The following is a 24,483-nucleotide window of genomic DNA, read 5'->3' as shown; positions in this document are numbered from 1 at the left end:
CTAATCCAACCTAACCTAACCTACTTAACCTAACCTGCCCTAGGGGCGGGGCATGGCAAAATAACAGGGGCTGGCGCAATATTAGTGTACATCTCAGGAATTTGCATACCAGAAAAAGAGAGGCTGCATTCAACGCACAGCTTACATTGTGCACAAGTGTGATAGAAAAGTACGAGAACCAATCTGTTACTAGGCATTTAAGTTATTCTTACAAAGAACCAATGACGAAGTTGTTATTTTAAGCTAAAACTCGTTCTTTGCTGAAAAGGAACAGGAACAATGAAGAAGCCCAACTTCCTTATTTCTTTAATATTCCCTCCGCAAAGAAAACTATCTTTTTACCTGAATACTATACAGTTAAGTGTAGTGTATGTACATGCATGACAACAACTGAAAAAGCAAACATACTGTTTCAGTGCTAAGTGATGCTAGAGAGAGAGAGAGAGAGAGAGAGAGAGAGAGAGAGAGAGAGAGAGAGAGAGAGAGAGAGAGAGAGAGAGAAAACCTACTACGACAGAAAGCTCACCTCTTATGAGTAGAAAGGTCGACAGACTCAGGGAACACAGAAGGAGTAAGGGCGTTCCAGAGTCTGTAAGGAAAACAGAAAGTGAGTCAGTACAGAAATCATTCAGAGATACAAATGCATAAACATATCACATTAGAAGCGTGACCCTAAGAGGTGTGTGTGTGTGTGTGTGTGTGTGTGTGTGTGTGTGTGTGTGTGTGTGTGTGTGTGTGTGTGTGTGTGTGACTTTGCAAAGAGGAGCTGACATTCATGTCAAGAGAGAGAGAGAGAGAGAGAGAGAGAGAGAGAGAGAGAGAGAGAGAGAGAGAGAGAGAGAGAATGTTTGCAACAGTAATGATGAGAATGAAAGCAAATGTAATCCTTATAAAACCTCTTCATTTGAGATCTCATCTAATACAGGAGAAATCAGTAGTTAGCTAAAAGTGGTACTGGAACAAAGATATGGGACAGGATTGTCCAGCTCCAAGCTTAGATACAAACACAGACTTAACAAAAATAAATACAAAAACAAAAATTCACAGACCCGTAGCATAATCCTTCTATCAAAATGTTGCTATAACTTTATAAAAATAAATAAGTACACACTGACTAATATTTAAGGAGCACAGACAAAATGCGCAAATGTAAGCCAGAATATTTTCGTCCAACCCTATTACTTAGTGGCCATTCCTTTGATAAAATGGGTACTGGATATCTGAAGTGGCCATTCCTTTGATAAAATGGGTACTGGATATCTGAAGTGGCCATTCCTTTGATAAAATGGGTACTGGATATCTGAAGTGGCCATTCCTTTGATACAATGGGTACTGGATATCTGAAGTGGCCATTCCTTTGATAAAATGGGTATTGGATATCTGAAGTGGCCATTTCTTTGATAAAATGGGTACTGGATATCTGAAGTGGCCATTCCTTTGATACAATGGGTACTGGATATCTGAAGTGGCCATTCCTTTGATAAAATGGGTATTGGATATCTGAAGTGGCCATTTCTTTGATAAAATGGGTACTGGATATCTTAAGTGGCCATTCCTTTGATAAAATGGGTACTGGATATCTGAAGTGGCCATTTCTTTGATAAAATGGGTACTGGATATCTTAAGTGGCCATTCCTTTGATAAAATGGGTTCTGGGTATCTTAAGTGGCCATTCCTTTGATAAAATGGGTACTGGATATCTGAAGTGGCCATTCCTTTGATAAAATGGGTACTGGGTATCTGAAGTGGCCATTCCTTTGATAAAATGGGTTCTGTGTATCTTAAGTGGCCATTCCTTTGATAAAATGGGTACTGGATATCTGAAGTGGCCATTCCTTTGATAAAATGGGTACTGGATATCTGAAGTGACCATTCCTTTGATAAAATGGGTATTGGATATCTGAAGTGGCCATTCCTTTGATAAAATGGGTACTGGATATCTGAAGTGGCCATTCCTTTGATAAAATGGGTACTGGATATCTGGCCATTCCTTTGATAAAATGGGTACTGGGTATCTGAAGTGGCCATTCCTTTGATAAAATGGGTACTGGATATCTGAAGTGGCCATTCCTTTGATAAAATGGGTACTGGATATCTGAAGTGGCCACTCCTTTGATAAAATGGGTACTGGATATCTGAAGTGGCCACTCCTTTGATAAAATGGGTACTGGATATAACAGTCTTGTTTTCAAACAAGCGATGATTGCACAAGCACTCATTTTTCATTCATGCAATATAATTGTGCATTAGTACATTTTGGAGCTTTCTCTGTAACCGGGAGATTCATGGAAAAAAAAAGTATACCTTAGTTTCACCGGACCACTGAGCTATTTTAACAGCTCTCCTAGGGCTGGCCCGAAGGATTAGATTTATTTTACGTGGCTAAGAACCAATTGGTTACCTAGCAACGAGACCTACAGCCTATTGTGGAATCCGAACCACATTGAGAGACGCAACCTGACCTGTGAAATGTTTATAATTGAGCAAAATTTCCATTTCAGACTCATGTTTTTCAGTTCATGTTTTAATGTATTTTAGTTTTTTATATATATTTTTGTATTATTTACATTTATATATTTTAATTCTTATTTAATTTTAGTGATTTTCATAATGTAATTCCACTGTAGAAGAAATGGGTTAATGAAATGAGTGAAGATAGCACCATCCCTTCAGGACATTGGTCTTAACGACTGTTAAAAATACTGGAGGTATTTCTGACGTGTGCATTAGCACCTGAAGAAATATATATATATATATATATATATATATATATATATATATATATATATATATATATATATATATATATATATATATATATATAAATATATATATATATATATATATATATATATATATAGATAGATAGATAGATAGATAGATAGATATAGATATACACACGTGTGCGTAAGCACTGCACCAACAATTTTTATGAAGAAATAACACCAGAGTTGTGATTCTTGACTTCCAAGTACTGATCCTCATATCCTCAAAACATTCTCTCTCTCTCTCTCTCTCTCTCTCTCTCTCTCTCTCTCTCTCTCTATACATATATATATATATATATTATATATATATATATACACATATAAACATAGTGTATATATATACGTATATATCAAACACAACCACAAGCCAAAAAAATAACAGACTAGGTGTAGGTCTTGACCGGTTTCGACTTTATTTCCAAGTCACTGACGAAGGACTGAGAGACAGTGGTGCAAATCACAACATATATATGCTAAAGGGCTAATACGGACAAACATACACAACCGTTGGAGACTGCAAATCCACACCTGACAGGTGTCAAAGGGGGAGGAACGACAAAACTTGAATCTACAGTAAATGGGAATAATTATATTTTGTTCTTGAGATGAAGAGTTGTATTATATTTTCCTACATATTCTTATAAAGAATAGAATAGAATATAGAATTTGGGCCAACGGCCAAGCGCTGGGATCTATGAGGCCATTCAACGCTGAAACGGAAATAGAGAGTAAAAGGGTCTGAAACGTATAACGGGAGGAAAACCTCAAAGCAGGTGCACTGTGAGAAGGAAAGCTGTAAAGAGCCTTAAGTAATGCCTACAGTGCACCGCATGAGGTGCACTGACGGCACTATCCCGCTACGGGGCATATTCTTATATAAAACTTAAGACTTCTAAAAGGACTCGTCGTGACCCGAGGCCGTTATTTGAACGAAAATGAGTCTAAACTAAGTTAGGGAGTTTTCAAGAAGTTTTGCGCCACTTCTGGCCCACTAGTTCCACAGAAAATCTATTAATGATCTCAGCTTCCTTGCACTATTTTATTTAATCAATTTCCATCTAAAAGGGGGCGTAGCCTATCTGGAATATTTGAACCTCCTCTGCACAGATTTTCGGTGCCAAGTTTGGCTGAAACTGCCTCAGTGGTTCTGGAGGAATAAAATATGTTCAGAGCTTACGTCAGGCATATACATACCTAAGAAACCAATAAATGTTGATAAGAATATCGCATGTAAGCTTTCACCTCAGGTGAGCTTAAAATAAAAAGGAAGAAAATTCAGTGTAAAGTACTATATAAAGGCAGGATAATTCAAAGAGGGAGTGCTTGAGTAACTAAAGAATGCAAACAATACACAGAAATAAGCTTTACATAATAATGAGCAGTGAGGCAAATAGATTGAAATGAATACCCTGTGCAGGCCGGTCTGGTGAAGCCTACTAGACAAACGTATAGAAACTGGAATCAGAATATAGAATTTAGGCCGAAGACCAAGCGCTGGGGCCTATGAGGTCATTCAGCGCTGAAAGGGAAACTGACATTAAGAAGGTCCCAAAGGTCTAACACGGAGGAAACCTCGCAGTTGCACTGTGAAACAATTGTTAGAGAGGGTGGATAGTCAGATGAAAGAGAATATGAACTATAAATGGAGACAGAAAAAGGAATGAAAGAGGTTGCAGCTAGGGGCCTATGGAAGTAATGCCTACAGTGCACCACGCGAGGTGCACTGATGGCACTAAACCCCCTACGGAGCGAATGCAAGGGGGAAAATGAGGAAGACTGTTAACCTGGAAAGCAAAGCATGCAAGCAATGAGAATGGCTTGAACGGTTGCAAATTGACCATGGATATAATTTAGATGACACTTGTCTATAATATGATAAACAATACAACCAAAGTGGCGGACATATCAGGTACATATTGCAGGAATCAGTTGACAGTTGATGCAAAACCTCAGTCATTTTGACTGAAGTAGCGATATATATATACATATATATATAATATATACATACACATACATATGTATGTTTTGTGTATGTATGTATGCATGTATATATAACATATATATACATATATGGATCAAACTCCCGTTTAGAAAGCTTCGACAACAATAGCCACTTCACGCACCAAACGCCCATCAGTGCTGCGTCAAACCCCCAAAACGCATATTGCACCATTCACCTTCGTCCTGCACGAATTCTTGCTCTTCCCGTACATCACGGCTCTTCCCTTTCGGTAACCAGTAACTCCTTTCCATTCATCCATTATTTAAAAGGTCTACCATTCCTTCTTCCACTCCCAATTTATGCAATCTGTTCACCAACCTATCGCCAGACAATCATTCTAAATAAAAAGGCCATCTTCATCTACAAGCTTCCACAGTGTCAATTATTCCCACACCTATACAAACAAATAATTCGTCCCAACAGCTTTATCCAGTTTTATTTCATTCCCAGGCAACTTTCAAATCTGCCTATCTATTTATTTATATATCTACCTGCCTATTTGTCAATCTTTGTATGTATATACGAATGCAAGTTATATATATATATATATATATATATATATATATATATATATACATATATATATATATATATATACATATATATTTATATATATATATATATATATACAATATACATATATATATATATATATATATATATATATATATATATATATATATATATATATATATATATATATATCAAATATAAGGAGCCCATAAAAATGCCAAATGTAAAAAGTAAATGCTATATTTCAGAGACCAACTGTCTCTCTCTTCGGGCAAGTAATGAACGAGAGAATGTTACAGAAAAGCGGTATTTACACCAGAAGATCCATAGGTTAGCCGTTACGTCACTCCAGTTGACAATTAAATTTATTTCTCTTTTAAATTCTTAATTGCCGGTTGGAGGAAGATTTTACCTATAATATCTGAGTCCCAGGCTCCTTTTGAAAGGTTCATCGTATTTCTATGTTTAATCAAGGCTGATTCCACCATCTAGGGATGCGGTTGCTGGCCCCACGTCTCCTTACTACACTTTTTTTTTTATCTCAATCGACACTGACTTCTATTCAACGGCTTGATCGACCAGAGTGTCAGCTGGCGAGGAACGAGCCCTGAACCTTGACAATGCGAGCCAAGCGCTCTCCTTAATACTGAACTGCGGCAGGCACATTTATATAAATATCACTGTATATGTCTGTCTATCTAGCAATCTATCCATATCTCTATACACACACTATATATATATATATATATATATATATATATATATATATATATATATGTGTGTGTGTGTGTGTGTGTGTGTGTATGTGTGTTTGTGTGTGTATATATATGTATATATATATTCATATATATATTAAATATACTACATGTATTTATATATATATATATATATATATATATATATATATATATATATATATATATATATATATATATATATATGTCCCAAGAAATATCCCCATCCCATACCCATATAGGCTATTATCTGAGAACTCACTGAAGCTATGAAGCTCTCGTCGACATACAAAAGAGTCACCAGCGAGCGCAAGCCTCTCTAATCCAATTTAGATGCTTCCAGACATAATCAACGAGAATGCTGTGACAAACAAGGACAGAACTTTGGTGTGTGTCTAGAATCTCAGACGACTGGACTCACTCGTGCATCATGTATGAATGTGTACACACACTTACACACACACACACGAGAGAGAGAGAGAGAGAGAGAGAGAGAGAGAGAGAGAGAGAGAGAGAGAGAGAGAGAGACTCAAGTACTAATATTTACAAACTTATCGAGTGCAAACTAATTTATTCCACAAAGAAATTATGGAGTGAACTTCACAGGAAACTTAACGAACTTTGAAATTCCAACGAAGTGAATATAGAATTTAAGCCAAAGGCCATGCGCTGGGACCTACGAGGTCATTCAGCGCCGAAACGGAAACTGACAGTAAAGAAGGTTTGAAAGGTGTAACAGGAGCAAAAACTCGGCGTTGCAACATGAGTCAATTGTTAGGAAAGGGTGTAAAGTACGATAGAAGAAAGAGAATATGAAAGAAGGTACAGTAAAAGGAACGAAAGGGGCGCAGCTAGGCGGTCGAAGGCACGCTGCAAAGAATCTTAAGTAATGCCTACAGCGCACCACGTGAGGTGCACATGTAATGAACTAATCAATGTTTTTCCTGTCACTGACGGCATTTCACCCGTCTAATCGTAACGTTTTTATCGATTTAATAGCTTTTACCATCACAGTAATTGTTAGACCATTGTAATTAACGCTTATTTTCTCTTTGTAATTACCCCAGCTTTTTTCTGAAACTACGGAGCGGAGCATGTCTGACATTGTTGCAAATGTAATGGAAATCGATTGAATCAACAATAAAAATTCAGAAGTGCTTTTTCGAAAAGCAAGTTTGTGTGTAGCCTATATGCATAATATAAAACCTGTCACTAATTTCGGCAAACACCGTACAATATTACATTCACTTTCTCTTTGTATCATCTTACACCCCAAAAAATTGTACACCATAATGCATCAGTCCCACAAAGGATTCGAAGCTGAGATTTTTGGGTTTGATGCAGAGAAAGGCAGTTGACTTTAACAACTGCTGTATGTAAACAGTTCCCTATTATTTGTCTGTGGAAGCCGACAATTCTCTTCTCGTCATCAAAACTTATCATAAGGGGACCTTTAAATTCCATACACTGATGCACAATATGTCTTAATACAAATATCTGATCTATGTAAATCCTGCATTATATATATATATATATATTATTTATATATATATATATATATATATATATATATATATATATATATATATATATATATATATATATATATATATATATATATATATATATCTATCAAATTTCCCTTACAGAGGTAGCTAGAAAAAAATCCCACATTCATCAGAAAAATCATACTACAACAAGGATACGTCCCAACTTTAAACCTAAACTAGGGCATCCAGTACTAACCTGACAATGCCCAACTGACAACCTAACCCAACTCACAGAGCTATAAATCACACAAAGCCCGTTATAGTCTTTTGGATTGGGAAGTTCTTGCAGCAATGCAAAATGTGCTGTACTTTGTGTTGGGACAGACACAACTAAAGAACAGTAAACTCTTATAGGGCCTTGGTGCCACAGAAGTACCCTAAAAGGCCTTGATACTAACAGTGCTAAGAAAGCACCTACAGAGATTCGTGTCTTCATGAAATGTAAACTTGAAAACTAAGCATTGCCAGGCTGAGTATAGTTATGACTTGAAATAAATCAGTTAAATGTAAGAGTCCACTTCGAACAACAATGATATGTCTTATGAGATAAAGCTAAATTCATGTGTATTAACAGAACCTCCAATGTGTGAAACAACCCGAACTTACCTAAACTATCAGGGGGTAGCGCAGAAAATAAAACACTAATAATAACAATAAAAAATTACACCATCCTATCAAATATGGTAAAGCAGACAAAACATACATCCCTTTAACTTAATTCTTACTAGTATTATCCTCTATCAGCCTACAAGGTTAAGTAAGGTTAGGGAAGGTTAGGTTAGGATGGTGTCCTTTGTGAATGTTTGACCTATCCAGGGGCTGATTCCCCGGCTAAATAGCACGGCCTACTCGGTTTGGTTAGGTTAGGTTAGGATGGTGCCCTTTGTAACTAGTTCATCTATCCAGGGAGTCTCGGGGCAGGCTCCACCCCTGGCCAAGTAACACAGCCTACTAGGTTAGGTTAGGATGGTGTACTTTGTAATCAGTTGGCCTATCCACGGGTCGGGGCGGGTTGAGCCCCGGGCCGAATAACACGGCCTACTAGGTTAGGTTAGGTTAGGAAGGTGTCCTTCGTAACCAATTCGCCCATCCAGGAGGTCAGGGAGGCGGAGCCCCCGGCCATGTAATAAGTTCTACTAGGTTAGGTTGGGCTACATTGGGCTAGGTTAGGTTAGGGGATGTTAGGCTACATTAGACCAGGCTACATTGCCTAACTGTGGCTTGGTGGTTATGCAATAATTATTTTACCTGGTTTTGTTTATTAATCAAAATGCCATTTTAATTAATAAACCCAAAACCCCTCATTCCCAAAGGGTCCCCAACCTTGCTGGACGTTGAAGGTGTGTATAATAACTATAAAACAACTCATTTCCCACACGTATTACTGTCATAATAATTCAAAACACATCAAACACATAAGAAAATACATAATTACTTCAGAAAAACAGGGTTGGAAGTGTTGTAAAAATTTACCCCATAAATACACGTGGGAGCAAGGACAAATAGATTAATGGGACCACAAGGTAACAAAGTCATTACAAAAGAGAACCATTGAACACATGGCACATACAATTTGATAATCTGGCTAAAGTACTAACAAGGTGCAAAAACATCTCATAATAAACCCTATGAACTACAGTATATCGCAACAGACAAACAAGTGAGGAGGATGATAATAAAATGGCCTTATCTCCACTTACAACTAGAATGGGATACAAAGCTTCAACGTACACCAGTCAGCTGGGGAGCCCACAAACTTTCAAGGCGGGCAGGAGCTCAAGTAGAAAAAAGGCCATCCCCAAGTTTTTGAAAATGAAATCTGCCATGTTTTATATGCTACAATTTATATGATAATATACGATATATGTAAAGAGGAGAAATGTTGAAAGGATATGATCAAATTAAATGATTATTTCTGACAAAAAGGACACCTTAGCCAGCCTATGAAGAAGAAGGACGGGGGTTCAAGCACCCCCTTTATGCACGCCCCTGTCAATCAGCTGAATGTAAACTATACTCTAGACCTAGACCCATGACGTTCTGTGACTAGGTGTCACATGACTACCACTAACGATCTTCGAAAATACTACAAGGTCTATATATTCAAACGCTCGGACCTTTCGCCTACAAACCACCCACGTTTTAGCTAATTCATAAAAAAGCATAAAATTTTAACGTAATTCTGATTTTATCTTACCTTCGGCACTCATGTCGTTTATAGAGAATCTGTATTTTAAAAACTTCGAGCAAACGGCCAATTTTGTGAGATTTTACTCACAAATTTCTAACTTAAACGGGAAAGTCACAATCATCACACTCACAAGAATGGGACACTTCCACAGTTGCAGCATCGCTGGTAATTCCTTATTTGTCCGCTAGAGTGAAGGGATATAGAAAAGTCTCTTCCCTTTCTGTCTTATATTCGAAAAAAAATCCACTCTCTGACCTACATTCTGTTAGAATTACATTACTGTTACATTACTGTTTCCCAACTTACGTTTATTTATATATATGTTGCCCCATTCGCTATTTTTTCGCATATTTGCAATCAACTTTATGGAACCTATTTTGCAAGGTTTACTCTATATGAACAATTACACATTTTAGAAAATAATAATAATAATAATAATAATAATAATAATAATAATAATAATAATAATAATAATAATAATGTCTGTGCAAAATGAGACGCTTCCAATATATCACTAATAACACGAAACGAGTGATCTGAACTGAGATGAACCCCTTAGCAGGAAATTGACCCTCACATTTGAAGACTATTCAAAAACAACTGCCTTTAATAATGATCTTATTCAAGTATTTGAAGACCATTTACCAGATCATTAAACCGATCAATCAAAATTACAGCCAGAGGAACAGCATAAGGAATCAGTTACCCGAATTTTGGATGAAAGAGCTTAAAATTGGACCGATGTGAATCCGACCTAACGGATAAACATCATGTATGGATGTATGTGTCTGAAATATAAGTGTAGTGTTGTCCTCAAGTTTATGTGGGAAATACAATTATAATGTGAATAAAAATATAAATATATATGCATATATATACATGCACGCACATATATATACATATATATATATGTATGTATGTATATCTATATATACATATATCATGTGTACACATACGTACATACACGTGTGTTTGTGCTTTTAGTTATATGCCATTAGAATCGATTTCTGCACTCCACTATATTTTTTGTTCTAGTTCGACCAACACAGTAACCGGTGGCTAGCAAAAACTAATTTTTTATATGTATATACACATATATATATATATATATATATATATATATATATATATATATATATATATATATATATATATATAGAGAGAGAGAGAGAGAGAGAGAGAGAGAGAGAGAGAGAGAGAGAGAGAGAGGAGATTCCCCAAAGTATTCTCCCATTAAAAGGGTGTTTCAAGAAGATGGTATTACATATCGGGTTTCGGCAAGTAGTTTTAGATGCACTACGTTACAGCACCCTCAAGAGCACGAAAATATAATGAAATGCTCTTATTTCAGAAGCTGTTGTAGGAAGTGAAAGACTCCATTAACTGTCTTAGACTCTTCACAGCTAAATTTACTTACAGAGATCTTTATCCATCGTGTATTGAATTTACCTTCTTGTTAACATGGATAGAGGGAAGGAATGTAGAAGTGCGGCCAATTTCCAAACTCTGGGACCTATGAGGTCATTCAGCCGTTAAATTGACAGTAAGGAGGTTTGGAAGGTGTAACAGGAGGAAAACCTCAAAGCAGCTGCACTACGGATCAATTGTTAGGAGAGGGTGGAAAGTGTGATGGAATATGAACGGAGGTACAGTAAAAGAAACGAAAGGGGTCGCAGCTAGGGGCCCAAGGAAGGGACGCTGCAAAGAACCTTAAGTAATGCCTACAGTGTACAACATGAGGTGCACTGAAGACACTACACCCCTACGATGACAAGCCAAAGAATAAAGAAAAAAAAAGCTGGACTTAGAACAAACATTTGCCGAGTCTCTGTCATTTCAGCTGCTCGTCATTGATGTCCATTTTGACAACTTCTGCACGATGGACGACATATTGGGAAATTCCTCACGCAGGGCATTGACGGGCACAGCTGGACCTCTGATCCACGTGCCGAATTTGCATGCAAGCAAATAGACGGGAACATTGAACCGATTCCATAAGCGAAGCTGACCAGACACTCTGATCTGCTCCAATTTCAACGGAGAGAGAGAGAGAGAGAGAGAGAGAGAGAGAGAGAATTGGAAACTGGAACTGGAATATAGAATTAGGACAAAGATCTAGCACTACGACCTATGTGGTTATTCAGCGCTGAAACAAATTTTGAATCGTTTGTTAAGAGAGAGAGAGAGAGAGAGAGAGAGAGAGAGAGAGAACTGGAAATTGGAACTGGAACAAAAAATTTAGGCCGGAGGCCAAGCACTGCGACCTATGAGGTCATTCAGCGCTGAAAACAATGTCAAAACATTTGTTAGGAGAGGGTGGAAAGTAAGAGGGAAGAAAGAGAATATGAACTTCGGTGTAGTAAAAGGAATGACAGACGTTGCAGCTACTGTAGGTACTGAAGGGACTCTGGAAAGAACAACGTCTGGCGTGTCCCATTTTCTTTTTAGCTGTTGAGTTTTCCAGCCAAAGAGTCTCAGTTTCTGGTACCCTGTAACATACTAAAACTTCAGCTGTTTGTGTCGTCACATTTTCAAACCAAATTTCCTCAAGATATGGGCTAATTAGAAGCTTTGCATAATATCAAAATCTCTGAAGCCCATTTTCTCAGAAAGGGGAAAATCTGGATTACGTTAGTTCGTCGAACTAGGGGCGATTTGATCAAATAATCTGATTTATTAAAAGAGAAATATTACTCAATATTTGGGGCCAAATGTCAACAAATAAAGTATTAAATACCAATCAAAAATAAGAAGAAATGGATAAATCATTTCATCTTGTGAAGAAGACCAGCTCATTCAACAAACTGTAAACAGCTGACTGAACTGAAAACAAGTAAAATAAATGCGCCGAAGTTTTTTCGGCGCAATCAAGTTTTCTGTACAGCCGCTGAAAACCATCAAGACAAAAGAGATAAATTCCAAAAAAAACTCTCTTATCTTTCAAAATTCAGGGAGAGGACGCAAGTGGTGCTTAGAATTCTATAAATTGATTTCTATGAAATTGAGGCTGTCAAGCCAAGCACTGGGGCTCTTCCGACCATTCAGCGTTTAAGACAGTGAAAGAGGGAGTTGGAGGGGTTGAACAGCAAGACAGAAAACAAAGGAGATGAAGTACAAGGGCCTAAAGGTTGAACTGGGAGAAAATACCATAATTGCATGAAGTATTATTATTATCATTATTATTATTTAGAAGACGATACGTATTCCTATGGAACAAGAAGCCCACCACAGGGGCCACTGACTTGAAATTCAAGATTCCAAAGAATATTATGGTGTTCACTAGAAAGAATTAACGGAAGAAAGAGTTAACGGAAGATAATGGGAAATAAAGAAAGAACAGATCACTTTTTAAGAAAGAAAAAATAAATTAACATATTAATAAAAAAAAAGGTAAACTGGAAAGCAAGACTAAAGAAATAAGGATGCGGGAATTGGAAATGGAGCTAAGGCAAAAAGGTTAATAATAAGTGGGTGCAGTTAGGGGGCTAGATGGACGCTGTACATAAACTTCAGTAATGCCTACAGTGCACTAAGCATGGTGCGCCGACGACACTAACCCCCATAAGGTGGACTTGTGTAGAAAAGTTAATGCAACCTGAATATTAGATATGGCTTATTTTTCTGACCACCTTTCCTCTCTCTCTCTCTCTCTCTCTCTCTCTCTCTCGTAAGTTCTTGTCCTTTCCTCTCTCTCTTGTTCTCTCTCTTTCTCTCTAGTAAGTTCCTGACCTTTCCTCTCTCTCTCTCTCTAGAGTTCCTGACCTTTCCCACCCCCTCTCTCTCTCTCTCTCTCTCTCTCTCTCTCTTGTAAGTTCCTGACCTTTCCTCTTTCTCTCTCTTTCTCTCTCTCTCATTTGTAAGTTCCTGACCTATCCTCTCTCTCTCTCTCTCTCTCTCTCTCTCTCTCTCTCTCTCTCTCTCTCTCTCTCTCTCTCTCAAATGTAAGTGTCTGACCTGTCCTCTCTCTCTCTCTCTCTCTCTCTCTCTCTCTCTCTCTCTCTCTCTCTCACATATGTAAGTTCCTGACATGTCCTCTCTCTCTCTCTCTCTCTCTCTCTCTCTCTCTCTCTCTCTCTCTCTCTCTCTCTCTCATATGTAAGTTCCTGACCTTTCCTCTCTCTCTCTCTTTCTCTCTCTCTCATTTGTAAATTCCTGACCTGTCCTCTCTCTCTCTCTCTCTCTCTCTCTCTCTCTCTCTCTCTCTCTCTCTCTCTCTTGTAAGTTCCTGACCTTCCCCTCTCTCTCTCTCTCTCTCTCTCTCTCTCTCTCTCTCTCTCTCTCTCTCTCTCTCTCTAATGATCTAAAGAGCAAATTACTGGACACAATACAAGTTTGGGGATCACTAAAGACGAAAGTAGGCAGAAAGGTAAAAGGATGGTGTAACAACACTGGGAGGTCAGGGGCAGAGGAGGAGGAGAAGAAGAAGAAGGTTATGGGTAGAGAAGGCGAAGAAGAAGGTTATGGGTAGAGAAGAAGAAGAAGAAGAAGAAGAAGAAGAAGAAGAAGAAGAAGAAGAAGAAGAAGAAGAAGGAGAAGAAGAAGGTTATGGGTAGAGAAGAAGAAGAAGAAGAAGAAGAAGAAGAAGACGAAGAAGAAGAAGAAGAAGAAGAAGGAGAAGAAGAAGGGTATGGGTAGAGAAGAAGAAGAAGAAGAAGAAGAAGAAGGAGAAGAAGGTTATGGGTAGAGAAGAAGAAGAAGAAGAAGAAGAAGAAAGTTATGGGTAGAGGAGATGAAGAAGAAGAAAAAGAAAAGAAGAAGAAGGTTATGGGTAGAGAAGAAGAAAAAGAAGAAGAGGAAGAAGAAGAAAAAGAAGAAAAAGGTTATCAGGGGCCCCTTCCTTCTAGGAAATATATAACGGCAATTTTCGTCGGAAAAACAAAAGGGGACCTTGCCACGGAATTATCCAGGCGGTAGGTACTTTCTCATGAATAAAATATATAAAATAATAACACGATAAAATAAGGCTTTTTTTTTCCTTCATTACTTAGTTCTCGATGCTTTAATTTTTGCGTTCTGTAAATAGGTAATTTTTCCTCATTAAAATATCCTTTCCGATTTGAAAAATAAAAAAAAAAATTTCCCGAAAATAAATGGACCATTCTACATCAGGGAGGTATTTCTGCCACGGGAAATTTCTTTCACGGAGCCCACCTTTTCCCTCAAAATATGAGCAAATAATTCTTAGACCAGGGAGAGAGAGAGAGAGAGAGAGAGAGAGAGAGAGAGAGAGAGAGAGAGAGGCTAAAATTGACGTTCTCTTATTTTTACAGAAGTGGCCCCCAAATGTAAGTACAGAAGCGAAAACATCTAGATAACTACATGAATAAGTCAGGCTGATGAACCTCATCCAATGTGAGTCATTAGGACGCCAATACAGCTGAATTATGTTGGCCTAAAAAATACCTGGGCCGTTATTAGTGCAGGCACCAATATGCGACGGGTCTAGTCACCGAAAAACCGTAATGGGATTTTCCAGCGCTTCGGTGTCGATAAAGAATAATTACGTCCACTAGCAGGTCTAGAAAAATTTGAATGGCGGGGGCTCCAATTTTCATATTAGACATACACACACATATATATATACTGTATATAATATATATATATATATATATATATATATATATATATATATATATATATATATATATATATATATACTATTTAAGTAGAAATTATGAAATGGACAGCAATCGCCTGTTCTGTCAGGAAATACCGAATCCTTTATTATTATCGTTAAGACTACTGTTATTATTATTATTGCTGTTATTATCACTTTTCTTCTCAAAATTTGATTATTATTTCTATAATAGATTATTAATTTTTTCCCATTTTTATATCTCCAATTTATGTTATCATTATCTAAATCCTCAGTGTTATTATTTTGTCATTTTTTTCATGGGGCGGGGCGGGGGGGGCACGTGCCCAGGTGGCTACCCCACCCTGGACCCGCTAGTGATTACATCACTAATTTGGTGGCTATAGTTCCGCATTTTTCAAATTCAAAGTAAAAATTCTTTATTTCATTAAAAATGGTTTTACATACATTATTCCTAAGCAGTTTAACTCTGGATAATTCCAAACCTTATTCGCTGTGACGGAATTTCAAATTGTTCTTATTGATAGAATAAGGAAAAATTATTCACCAGGCTGGAATCTAGAATCTAATTAATAATTCAGTCTTTATCTTTCCCGATGTTTGGGAGAATATAGAATTTAGGCCAAAGGCCCAGCGCTAGGACCTATGAGGTCATTCAGCGCTGAAACGGAAACTGACAGTAAAAAAGGTTTTAAATGTGTACCAGGAGGAAAACCTCAAAGCAGTTGCACTATGAATCAATTGTCAGGAGAGGGTGGAAAGTAAGGTGGAAGAAAGAGACTATGAACGGAGGTGCAGTAGGAGGACTGAAAGGGGTTGGAGCTAGGCGCCGATGGGACGCCGCCAAGAAACTTAAGTAATGCCTACAGTGCACAGAATGAGGTGCACTGAAGTCACTACCCCCTACAAGGCTAATGTTTGGCGCGCCTTCGGAAATGCCGAACTGTAGGCCCAGTTTCAAGGTCACGGCGCAGGCCTAAGGCTTTTTTAATGAAGTTGTAAATGTATAGAATAAATTAAAGGCAGGCTATCTGTTCTAAACTTCGGCGCAATCGAGTTTTCTGCATGAAACTCAGCCACGGCCCATGAAACTCTCAGCCGCGGCCCGGTGATGACATGTCTTGTTGGCACCTATAGCGGTGCCAGACGCACGATCATGGCTAACTTAAACCTTATATAAAATAAAAACTACCGAGGCTAGAGGGGTGTAATTTGGTATATTTGATGACTGGAGGCTGGATGATCAACATACCAATTTGCAGCCCTCTAGCCACCAGGAGTTTTTAAGAAAAAGTGCGGACGGACAGCCAAATAGCCATCTCAACAGTTGTCGTTTATAGACAACTTAAAAATGGCGGCTAAACTTTCAGATGGAAGCATGGAATCATTTCAGTTGGAAAGTTTACTGGTTTCGCTCATCGTCTGTAGAGATATATTTCTCTCTCTCTTTCTCTCTCTCTCTCTCTCTCTATGTTTGTCTTTGTATGTTTCAGTCGTTCCCTACATTACAGTATAGTGTGTATTTAAGTACATGCAAAAGCATTTTCAGCTAACAATAATGTCTAAACTCCTACACCGATTGTAAAATTGTTACATGTATATATACATATATATATACATATATATATGCGTGTGTATATATAAATATATTTATATACATATACTCGTATATACACGTATGTATATAATTATATATGTGTATACATATACTTGTATATATATATATGTATGTATATATATATATATATATATATATATATATATATATATATATATATATATATATATATATATATATATATATATATATATATATATATATATATATATATATATATACGGCGCAAGCTTAAAACCGGCAGATAATAGGATTACTTTTATTTATATTCATGGCATAGTATAAAGTAATATTTGTTTGGGAGCAGGCTTTAACCAGAAGCCCACCCCCTCTCCCCCCCCCCCCCACCCGGGCGTCAATGTTATTAAGGCAGACTGGCGTAATGGAGTCTAGCTTATGAAAATATGAAATGCGGATTACGAATGGACCCGTGATCTGTGTCGAATGTAAACGAAAGCGAGCTTCGGTATATTAACTGACAGACCACGAAAAGTGTGACAGTATGTAACACTAAATATATATATCTACGTTATATATATATATATATATATATATATATATATATATATATATATATATATATATATATATATATAATATAAATATATATATATATATATACATATATACATATATATATATATATATATATATATATATATATATATATATATATATATATATATATATATATATATATATATATATATATATATATATATATATATATATTTAGTGTTATCTCCTTGTATAAAAAATATTTAAAATTAGTAAATAGACTAATATTTAATTGGCTACTACAACCTCGCATGAAATGAGAGAGAGAGAGAGAGAGAGAGAGAGAGAGAGAGAGAGAGAGAGAGAGAGAGAGAGAGAGAATTGTTGACTGACTGGTGGATCTATGAAATTCAGGCTGTCCAGCCAAACACTGGAGCACTTTCAGTCTTCCAACGCTTAACGCAGTGTCAAGACGAAGTTGAAGTGGTCAGCAAAGTGAAGAAAATAAAGATCTAAAGACTAAGAAACAATAGTTAGAGAGATTGGACAGCTAGATCAAAGAAAGGGGGTAAAAAGTGGGGGGGCATTTAGGGACCCAAGGCACGATGCAAACACCCACTGGTGATGCTTACAGACTACCGCAAAAGACTGGAAGATTAGTGAAATAAAATGTCAGCGAGATTACTATTAACTAAAAAAGATCTGCATGGATAAAAACTAAGTAAAATATGCGCCGAAGTTGCTTCGGCGCAATCGAGTTTTCTGTACATCGCATAATCAAGGCCACTGAAAACAGATCTATCTTTCGGCGGTCTCGGTACAATGCTGTATGAGCAGCGGCCCATGGAACTTTAACCACGGCCAGGTGGTGGCCTATCCTATATCGTTATCAGGAACACGATTATGGCTAAAATTAACCTTAAGTGAAATAAAAACTAATGGGGCTAGAAGGCTGCAATTTGGTATGTTTGCTGGAGGGCGGGCAGAAAAAGTGCGGGCAGAAAAAAGTGCGGACAGAATAAAGTGCGGACGGACGGACGAAGCCGGCGCAATAGTTTTCTTTTCAGAAAACTAAAAATGGAAAAATACTCAGTTTTGTTAATGCATACCTTTTCACACATCTTCCTTTGCCCTTGAACGAATTATTTGAAACTTTTTAATCAAACAGGCTCATCTCGATATTTCCCTGCTGAATTACGCAAATGGTTCGAATCAAAATTGTCTCAGCCTTTTCTGTATGATCACATCCAACGACCATCCCTAACTTTAATAGCATATAATGGAAAATTTTAAAAAATATTATTATCATTATTTAGAGAATGAACCCTATTCATGTGGAACAAGCCCACCACAGGGGCCACTGACTGGAAATTCAAGCTTCCATAGAATATTAAGGTGTTCATTCGAAGGAAGTAACAGAAGCTAATGGGAAATACAGAAAGAAGAGACCAGTTATTACAAAAGAAAAAAATATAAATGAGCAAATTTCATGAATAAATAGTTACAACTATAAATAGACTATTAAAATAACAAGTGAATTGCTCTAGGGTAGGAACGCATTGCATCTTCGCTTGAACTTCCGAAGTTCCAATTGCACCACTTCCTTGGGACGATTCAGGTCAAAACTGCCTCAGCCTTTTCTGTAATATCGAATTCAGCGACAAACACTGACTTGAATCAAATATAACGGCACATTAGAACACAGTATATAAAAAAACATAACATTTTCCCTCGTATACTAAAAAATTGAAGTTCGGGAAACCCATCTGACAGGAATTTAAATTGAGAAAACAACTAGAGAGCGACAGAACAGGAGCTGGAAAACTCATTAGGCTGCCCGGGCTAGAACAGCTGGCAAAATTACAGCGTTGTGGCCCGTGTCCTGCAGGGCAATAAATATGCACTCAACATCACACTGCGTCCCATGACACGTGATGAAATGAGAGCCGTTGGAAAGTATGAGTTATGGCGTCCACTCATTCATTTATTTATCTGTTTGCTTTTTTTTTCTTTTTAATTCTAATTACCGCTACACTCATTTGTGTGCTTTACTTTCTGTTTTCATATTCAGTCGCTGAGTTTACCGGAATGTAATGTATATCTATTCATTCAGATATATAGATATATATATATATATATATATATATATATATATATATATATATATATATATATATATATATATATATATATATATATATATATATATATATATATATACATATAATACTTACAAGTTAAAAAAAGAAAGACGAAGAAGACTCTGCATATTATAAAAATACTTGCATGCACACCATCAAACTAATAAGAACTGCTTGTAGTGCAATTCTTGTCCATATTCATGCACGATGCATTTCTGGGCAAAGAAGGCTGCTACTGCTACTCCCTTCTCAGCTAAGGGTCTAGCAATAAACCAGAAGCCCCCGTTGTTCGTTTTACTGTTCCTCCTCGGAATCTCAAGCCCAGTTTATTGCCTGTCACGGGGTTCCCACTTCCCCAGAAACCCCCTTCCGTCCTTCAGGTGACATATGAAGCGAGATCTGTCCGGAGAGAGGATGTTTTATTCAATATTTATCTGTTAAGAGTCTTCTGCTGTTGCTCGAGATGTGATTCCATGTTTAGCAGATGAGATGGACAAAATAGCGGCGTCCATCCAGCCGCCAGCCACATCAAGGAGAGAACTACCAACATTATGGGGACGGACTTTTCTTAGAAGGTGATGCTTATGAATATATGAACGCTGACCTGATATTCAAATCTCGACTTCACAGTCTCTACTTAGCATCCGCAGGAATTGATGTAATAATAATAATAATAATAATAATAATAATAATAATAATAATAATAATAATAATAATAATAATAATAATAATACTTTATTTCGAATATGAATTCATATATAATAAAATTTACAAATAAAAGTAGCAGTGCCAAGGGGCTACAATTTTGATTTATTATTAAACAAACAAATTTACAGAAAAATGCAAAATGTGATATGACGAGAAAAATACAGACGTGGAAGTCTAGACTTCAGTCCGCTAAGCAGTTTGGCATAATTATATCAAAACAACGAGATGAAAAACAGTCTTTCCGTATCGATTATCTTTTGTTTCGCCCCACTTGAAATTAACTTTCCATCAGTGACAAAACGACCACAAATCTATATTAACAAACTTACGACTTTTGGATAATTCTGTAGGCATGTACCCATTGCCTTCTTGGCTGCCCATGTTAGCGATTCCAGTTAAAAACCCATGGTTTCCAATTTACGGTGGTCGATCTCCAACTCGAGCAACTATAAAATTCCACAGAAATAAGTGTAAAATGTTCAAAATATTCAAAACTTGCGAAAATGGGCCACAAAACCATAGTTCAGCACCTGCAACAGTTACCATATTGAAGGAAAATACAAGGATTGTGGGTTGTGGAAATATATATTTTTGCAAAGGTTTTCTCTTGGAACAAAAGTTGATGCAATTAACAAGACAAAGGAAGCATTGTCCAAATTAGTAACTGTAAAAAAAAAAAATTGCAATGAGGAGAGACTTTTCCTCCCAGATTAAGTGATTCCAAGCTGGAATCAGGAGCCTGCGCTCATCAAGAACTAGACTTTTCATCCAGGACTGTCAAGAAAGCCAATCGAGACCATTGCCAGATGTAGCAATAATACTATTCATAAAGATTTATAAACGCTTTATATCACTTTGTATTTTGTTGTATGTACACTTATAATACTGGTTCTGGCAGCCATTCAAAAGGGTTCGGACTGAAGCAGAAGAAAATTATTTATTTTCCATGGTAACTCAGGCATAAAATGACAAATTCCACGTTTGAATTTCAATTTCAGCTCTCTGCTATCCGGTGCAGAAAGTGAAGACATGAGGCATTCACTGACTCCCCTTCTGCTGTCATTGATGCTTGTTTCAAGTCTACTAAGAATCATTGTATTCTGGTACGTCGACAACTTTTCTCATACCAAGAAGAAACCTGACATCATATTATCATCTCTCTGATATCAGTTCTGATTCTTTGCAAACAATGTTCTCAACAACTTTTATAAGCCAAACTCTCACCTCTTCTACCATTCAGATGGTTTGCAACTTCTTTCCAAGTAAAGAGGCTACAGTCTTTAGCTTTAACCCATTCAGATGGATTTGCAACTTCTTTCCAAGCAAAGAGGCTGCAGTCTCTAGCTTTAATCTTATATGCGACCCTCTTTCTAAGCAAAATCCCACTGGTCACGAATCTCGTGGTATGTCTACCCAGTATCCACTCTTCTTAAGGTCTTGCACCTGTCCTTAGTCTTCTAATCAATCGTTTGTTCAGCTCACCCGTAGGAGAAGTGACTCACTGGTCCTTACAATCATCGTAACTCTGGCACACCCGTATTTTAACAGTAGAATATACAATTTAGAGTGCTGGGAACTATGAGGTCATTCAGAGCTGAAACGGAAATTGAGAGGAAGATTACAGAGGTGTAACAGGAGGAAAACCTCGCACTTGCACCATGAAATAATTGTTAGGAGAGGGTGGAAAGTAAGCCTGAAGAGAGAGAATATGAATGGAGGTACAGGAATGAAAGGGGCTGCAGCTAAGGGCCTAAGGAAGGGACGCTGCAAAGAACCTTAAGTAATGCCTACTACCCTACTACAGGGGCTCGCATTTTAAATCTTACTCAATTCTCACCTTAAATTCTATCCTTTACTTTCGAATTACCAGTACAGCTTCCGTATGTCTTGTCTCATTGCATTCAGTCGACTTCACTCCTGTCCCTGTTTGTGAAACTCTTTTTTGTCTTTGACCAAAAGGCTTCATATCTGTTGGAGTTCAAAGATCAACATCTGCCCCCTTTCCAGTCTCTATCATTGTTTCCTAAGGACTACTGCTTCATTCTCTTATCTCTTTTTCCCCTTTCCTGGTTTCTTTGTTCTTACTTTCTCCTATTCTTCTGTTACCATCTAATTTTTCTTCCACTTTCACCAGAAGTTCCTCTTCTATTTGCACCTAATCTCAAACGTTTTCACATCAACTATCAGCTCAGAAGATCTAGTGAGATTACATGAATGGGAATGACAAAACTCTAGTTGAATTAAATGCCTCAAAGACACAGTCTCTATCAAATTCACTGTCTACAATTTTTTTTTATCTTTGTATAAAAATGTTGTTGAACCTATTGCATCCTTCAGCATTGTGACTGTTTAGACTACTCCAAATTTGCCTTTGAAAGCTCATTTAGTTCATGCTGTTCCATCTGTTTCTGTAACGCTCCCTGTATTGTTCTGAAACCATATCTTACTATTCATATCCCATTTATCAAAGATTTATGTTAACCTTACACATCTCTATTTGCAGTATTGTCCTCACTTTTGGATTGGTATCTGTCTGTCTGTCTCTCTCTCTCTCTCTCTCCACAACAGGGCAGTATTCTCCACAACAGGGCAGTATTTACCCCTACGTTTCTACACGTACTATTTCAGCCCTTGTTCCGTTTATCTCCAGTAGAATCTCTACTCTTCATAAGGGCTTTGTGACACCCGACAGTACATCTATATTTATTCTCTGGGAATCAGTACTCTTTTGACTGCACAGATTCTTTCCCTTCACTGCTAAGCTTTGAATTCCTCTTCCAACTGCTATTTTAAGAAACTAAAACCACCTTCATTGTTTTAAAAAGCATGTTTTCACTTCTCTGGGGGTCAAGCAATACTCGTTCTCCTTCCTTTTCTTTTTCTTGCTTTCTAAGGCCTTGTCTAGACTACACATCCCACTGACATTTATATTTAAGAAAAGTTGAAATAAAGTATCTGCAACCTAATATAATACATAGAATTCACTTACAAGATTTCATTCCCTATTCGTATGGAACAAGCCCACCACAGGGCCACTGACTTGAAATTCAAGCTTCCAGAGAATATTGTGGTGTTCAGTAGAAAGAAGTAACAGGAGGTAAAGGGATATACAGAAAGAAGACATTTCACTTATCAAAAAAGAAAAAAAATTAGCAAATTCATGTAATCAATTTTATATGTTTTTGTAAAAGCTTGTAAGTAAAAGCTTTGCAGCTGAAGTAGGGCGAGAGAGGCACAGCGGCCCAGAAAACTGATAGAATTTTATATTTTCGTGTAATCTCCGAGATCCCGTGTAATCTCCGAAATCCCGTGTAATCCCCCAGATCCCGAACTCGCAGAAAAGTCTTGAACAGACGCTTCGGGGGAGAGACTAACTTTGACAAGAACTTGGGAGTCGAGACGCCTGCGAACTTTGATATTGCCTTTTAAACGTTCAGGAAGAGAAGGGCTTCGACGAGTTGTCTTGCCTTTAAATCGTGCAAGCAAGCAACGGAAGTTACGAGGTAACAAAGATGATGTATTTATGTGTGTCGTTTTACTGACGTCCTGCTTGTATCCCTTCAAATGTTCACCTTCGAGCTACGAATTCTTGAAAGGCACCGTCAACGGGAATCGAGCCGACTTACCCGAAGTCCTTCAAAGATATTCAGAGCATATTTGAAGGACCTGGGACTTACCGATACTGAACCTAAAATATTCCGAAGTCCGGGATACTAAGACTCGACCTAGAATGTTCCGAAGTACGGGATACCAATACTGGATCGAAGACATTCCCAAGTACGGGATACTGATATTGAATCTAAAATATTCCGAAGTACGGGATACTAATATTGGATCTAAAATATTCCGAAGTACGGGATACTAATACTGGACCATAAATATTCCGAAGTGGGGATACTAATATTGGATCTAAAATATTCCGAAGTTCGGGATACTAGTGCTCGACATAAAATATTCCGAAGTACGGGATACTAATATTGGTTCTAAAATATTCCGAAGTACGGGATACTAGTACTCGACCTAAAATATTCCGAAGTACGGGATATTTCCTTTTTCTCAGGCGTTATGTCGCGAGTGAATGTTGGCCCCTGACGTGAATTCCACGATGTTTTGGCATGTGGGGGGAAGTCTTAGCTTAGGATTACAGGTCTGGAAATGTGTAGA

General features: G+C 37.4%; 1 protein-coding gene across 11 annotated transcripts in view; it reads right to left on the bottom strand.

Moving 5' to 3' along the window:
• Positions 1–24,483, bottom strand: part of Mctp (multiple C2 domain and transmembrane region protein) — a 1,033,178-nt gene that overhangs the window by 647,607 nt on the left and 361,088 nt on the right. For 3 of the 11 annotated variants that reach the window (XM_067126850.1, XM_067126848.1, XM_067126855.1), the window contains exon 1: positions 9,765–9,937. The exons of 6 other annotated variants lie outside the window; for them this stretch is intronic. In XM_067126850.1, coding sequence (XP_066982951.1) covers positions 9,765–9,777 — 13 coding nt within the window. In that variant the 5' untranslated portion in view covers positions 9,778–9,937. Of the gene's footprint in view, positions 1–526; positions 584–9,764; positions 9,938–24,483 lie in introns of those variants that run through there. 2 more of the 11 variants (XM_067126857.1, XM_067126864.1) reach the window with 2 other exon arrangements.

This window comes from Macrobrachium rosenbergii, chromosome 25 (genome assembly GCF_040412425.1).
Source record: "Macrobrachium rosenbergii isolate ZJJX-2024 chromosome 25, ASM4041242v1, whole genome shotgun sequence".
Classification (NCBI taxonomy): Eukaryota; Metazoa; Arthropoda; class Malacostraca; order Decapoda; family Palaemonidae; genus Macrobrachium; species Macrobrachium rosenbergii.
Note: the sequence above shows the minus strand (reverse complement) of the source record. Positions and strands in the feature narration are given on the sequence as shown.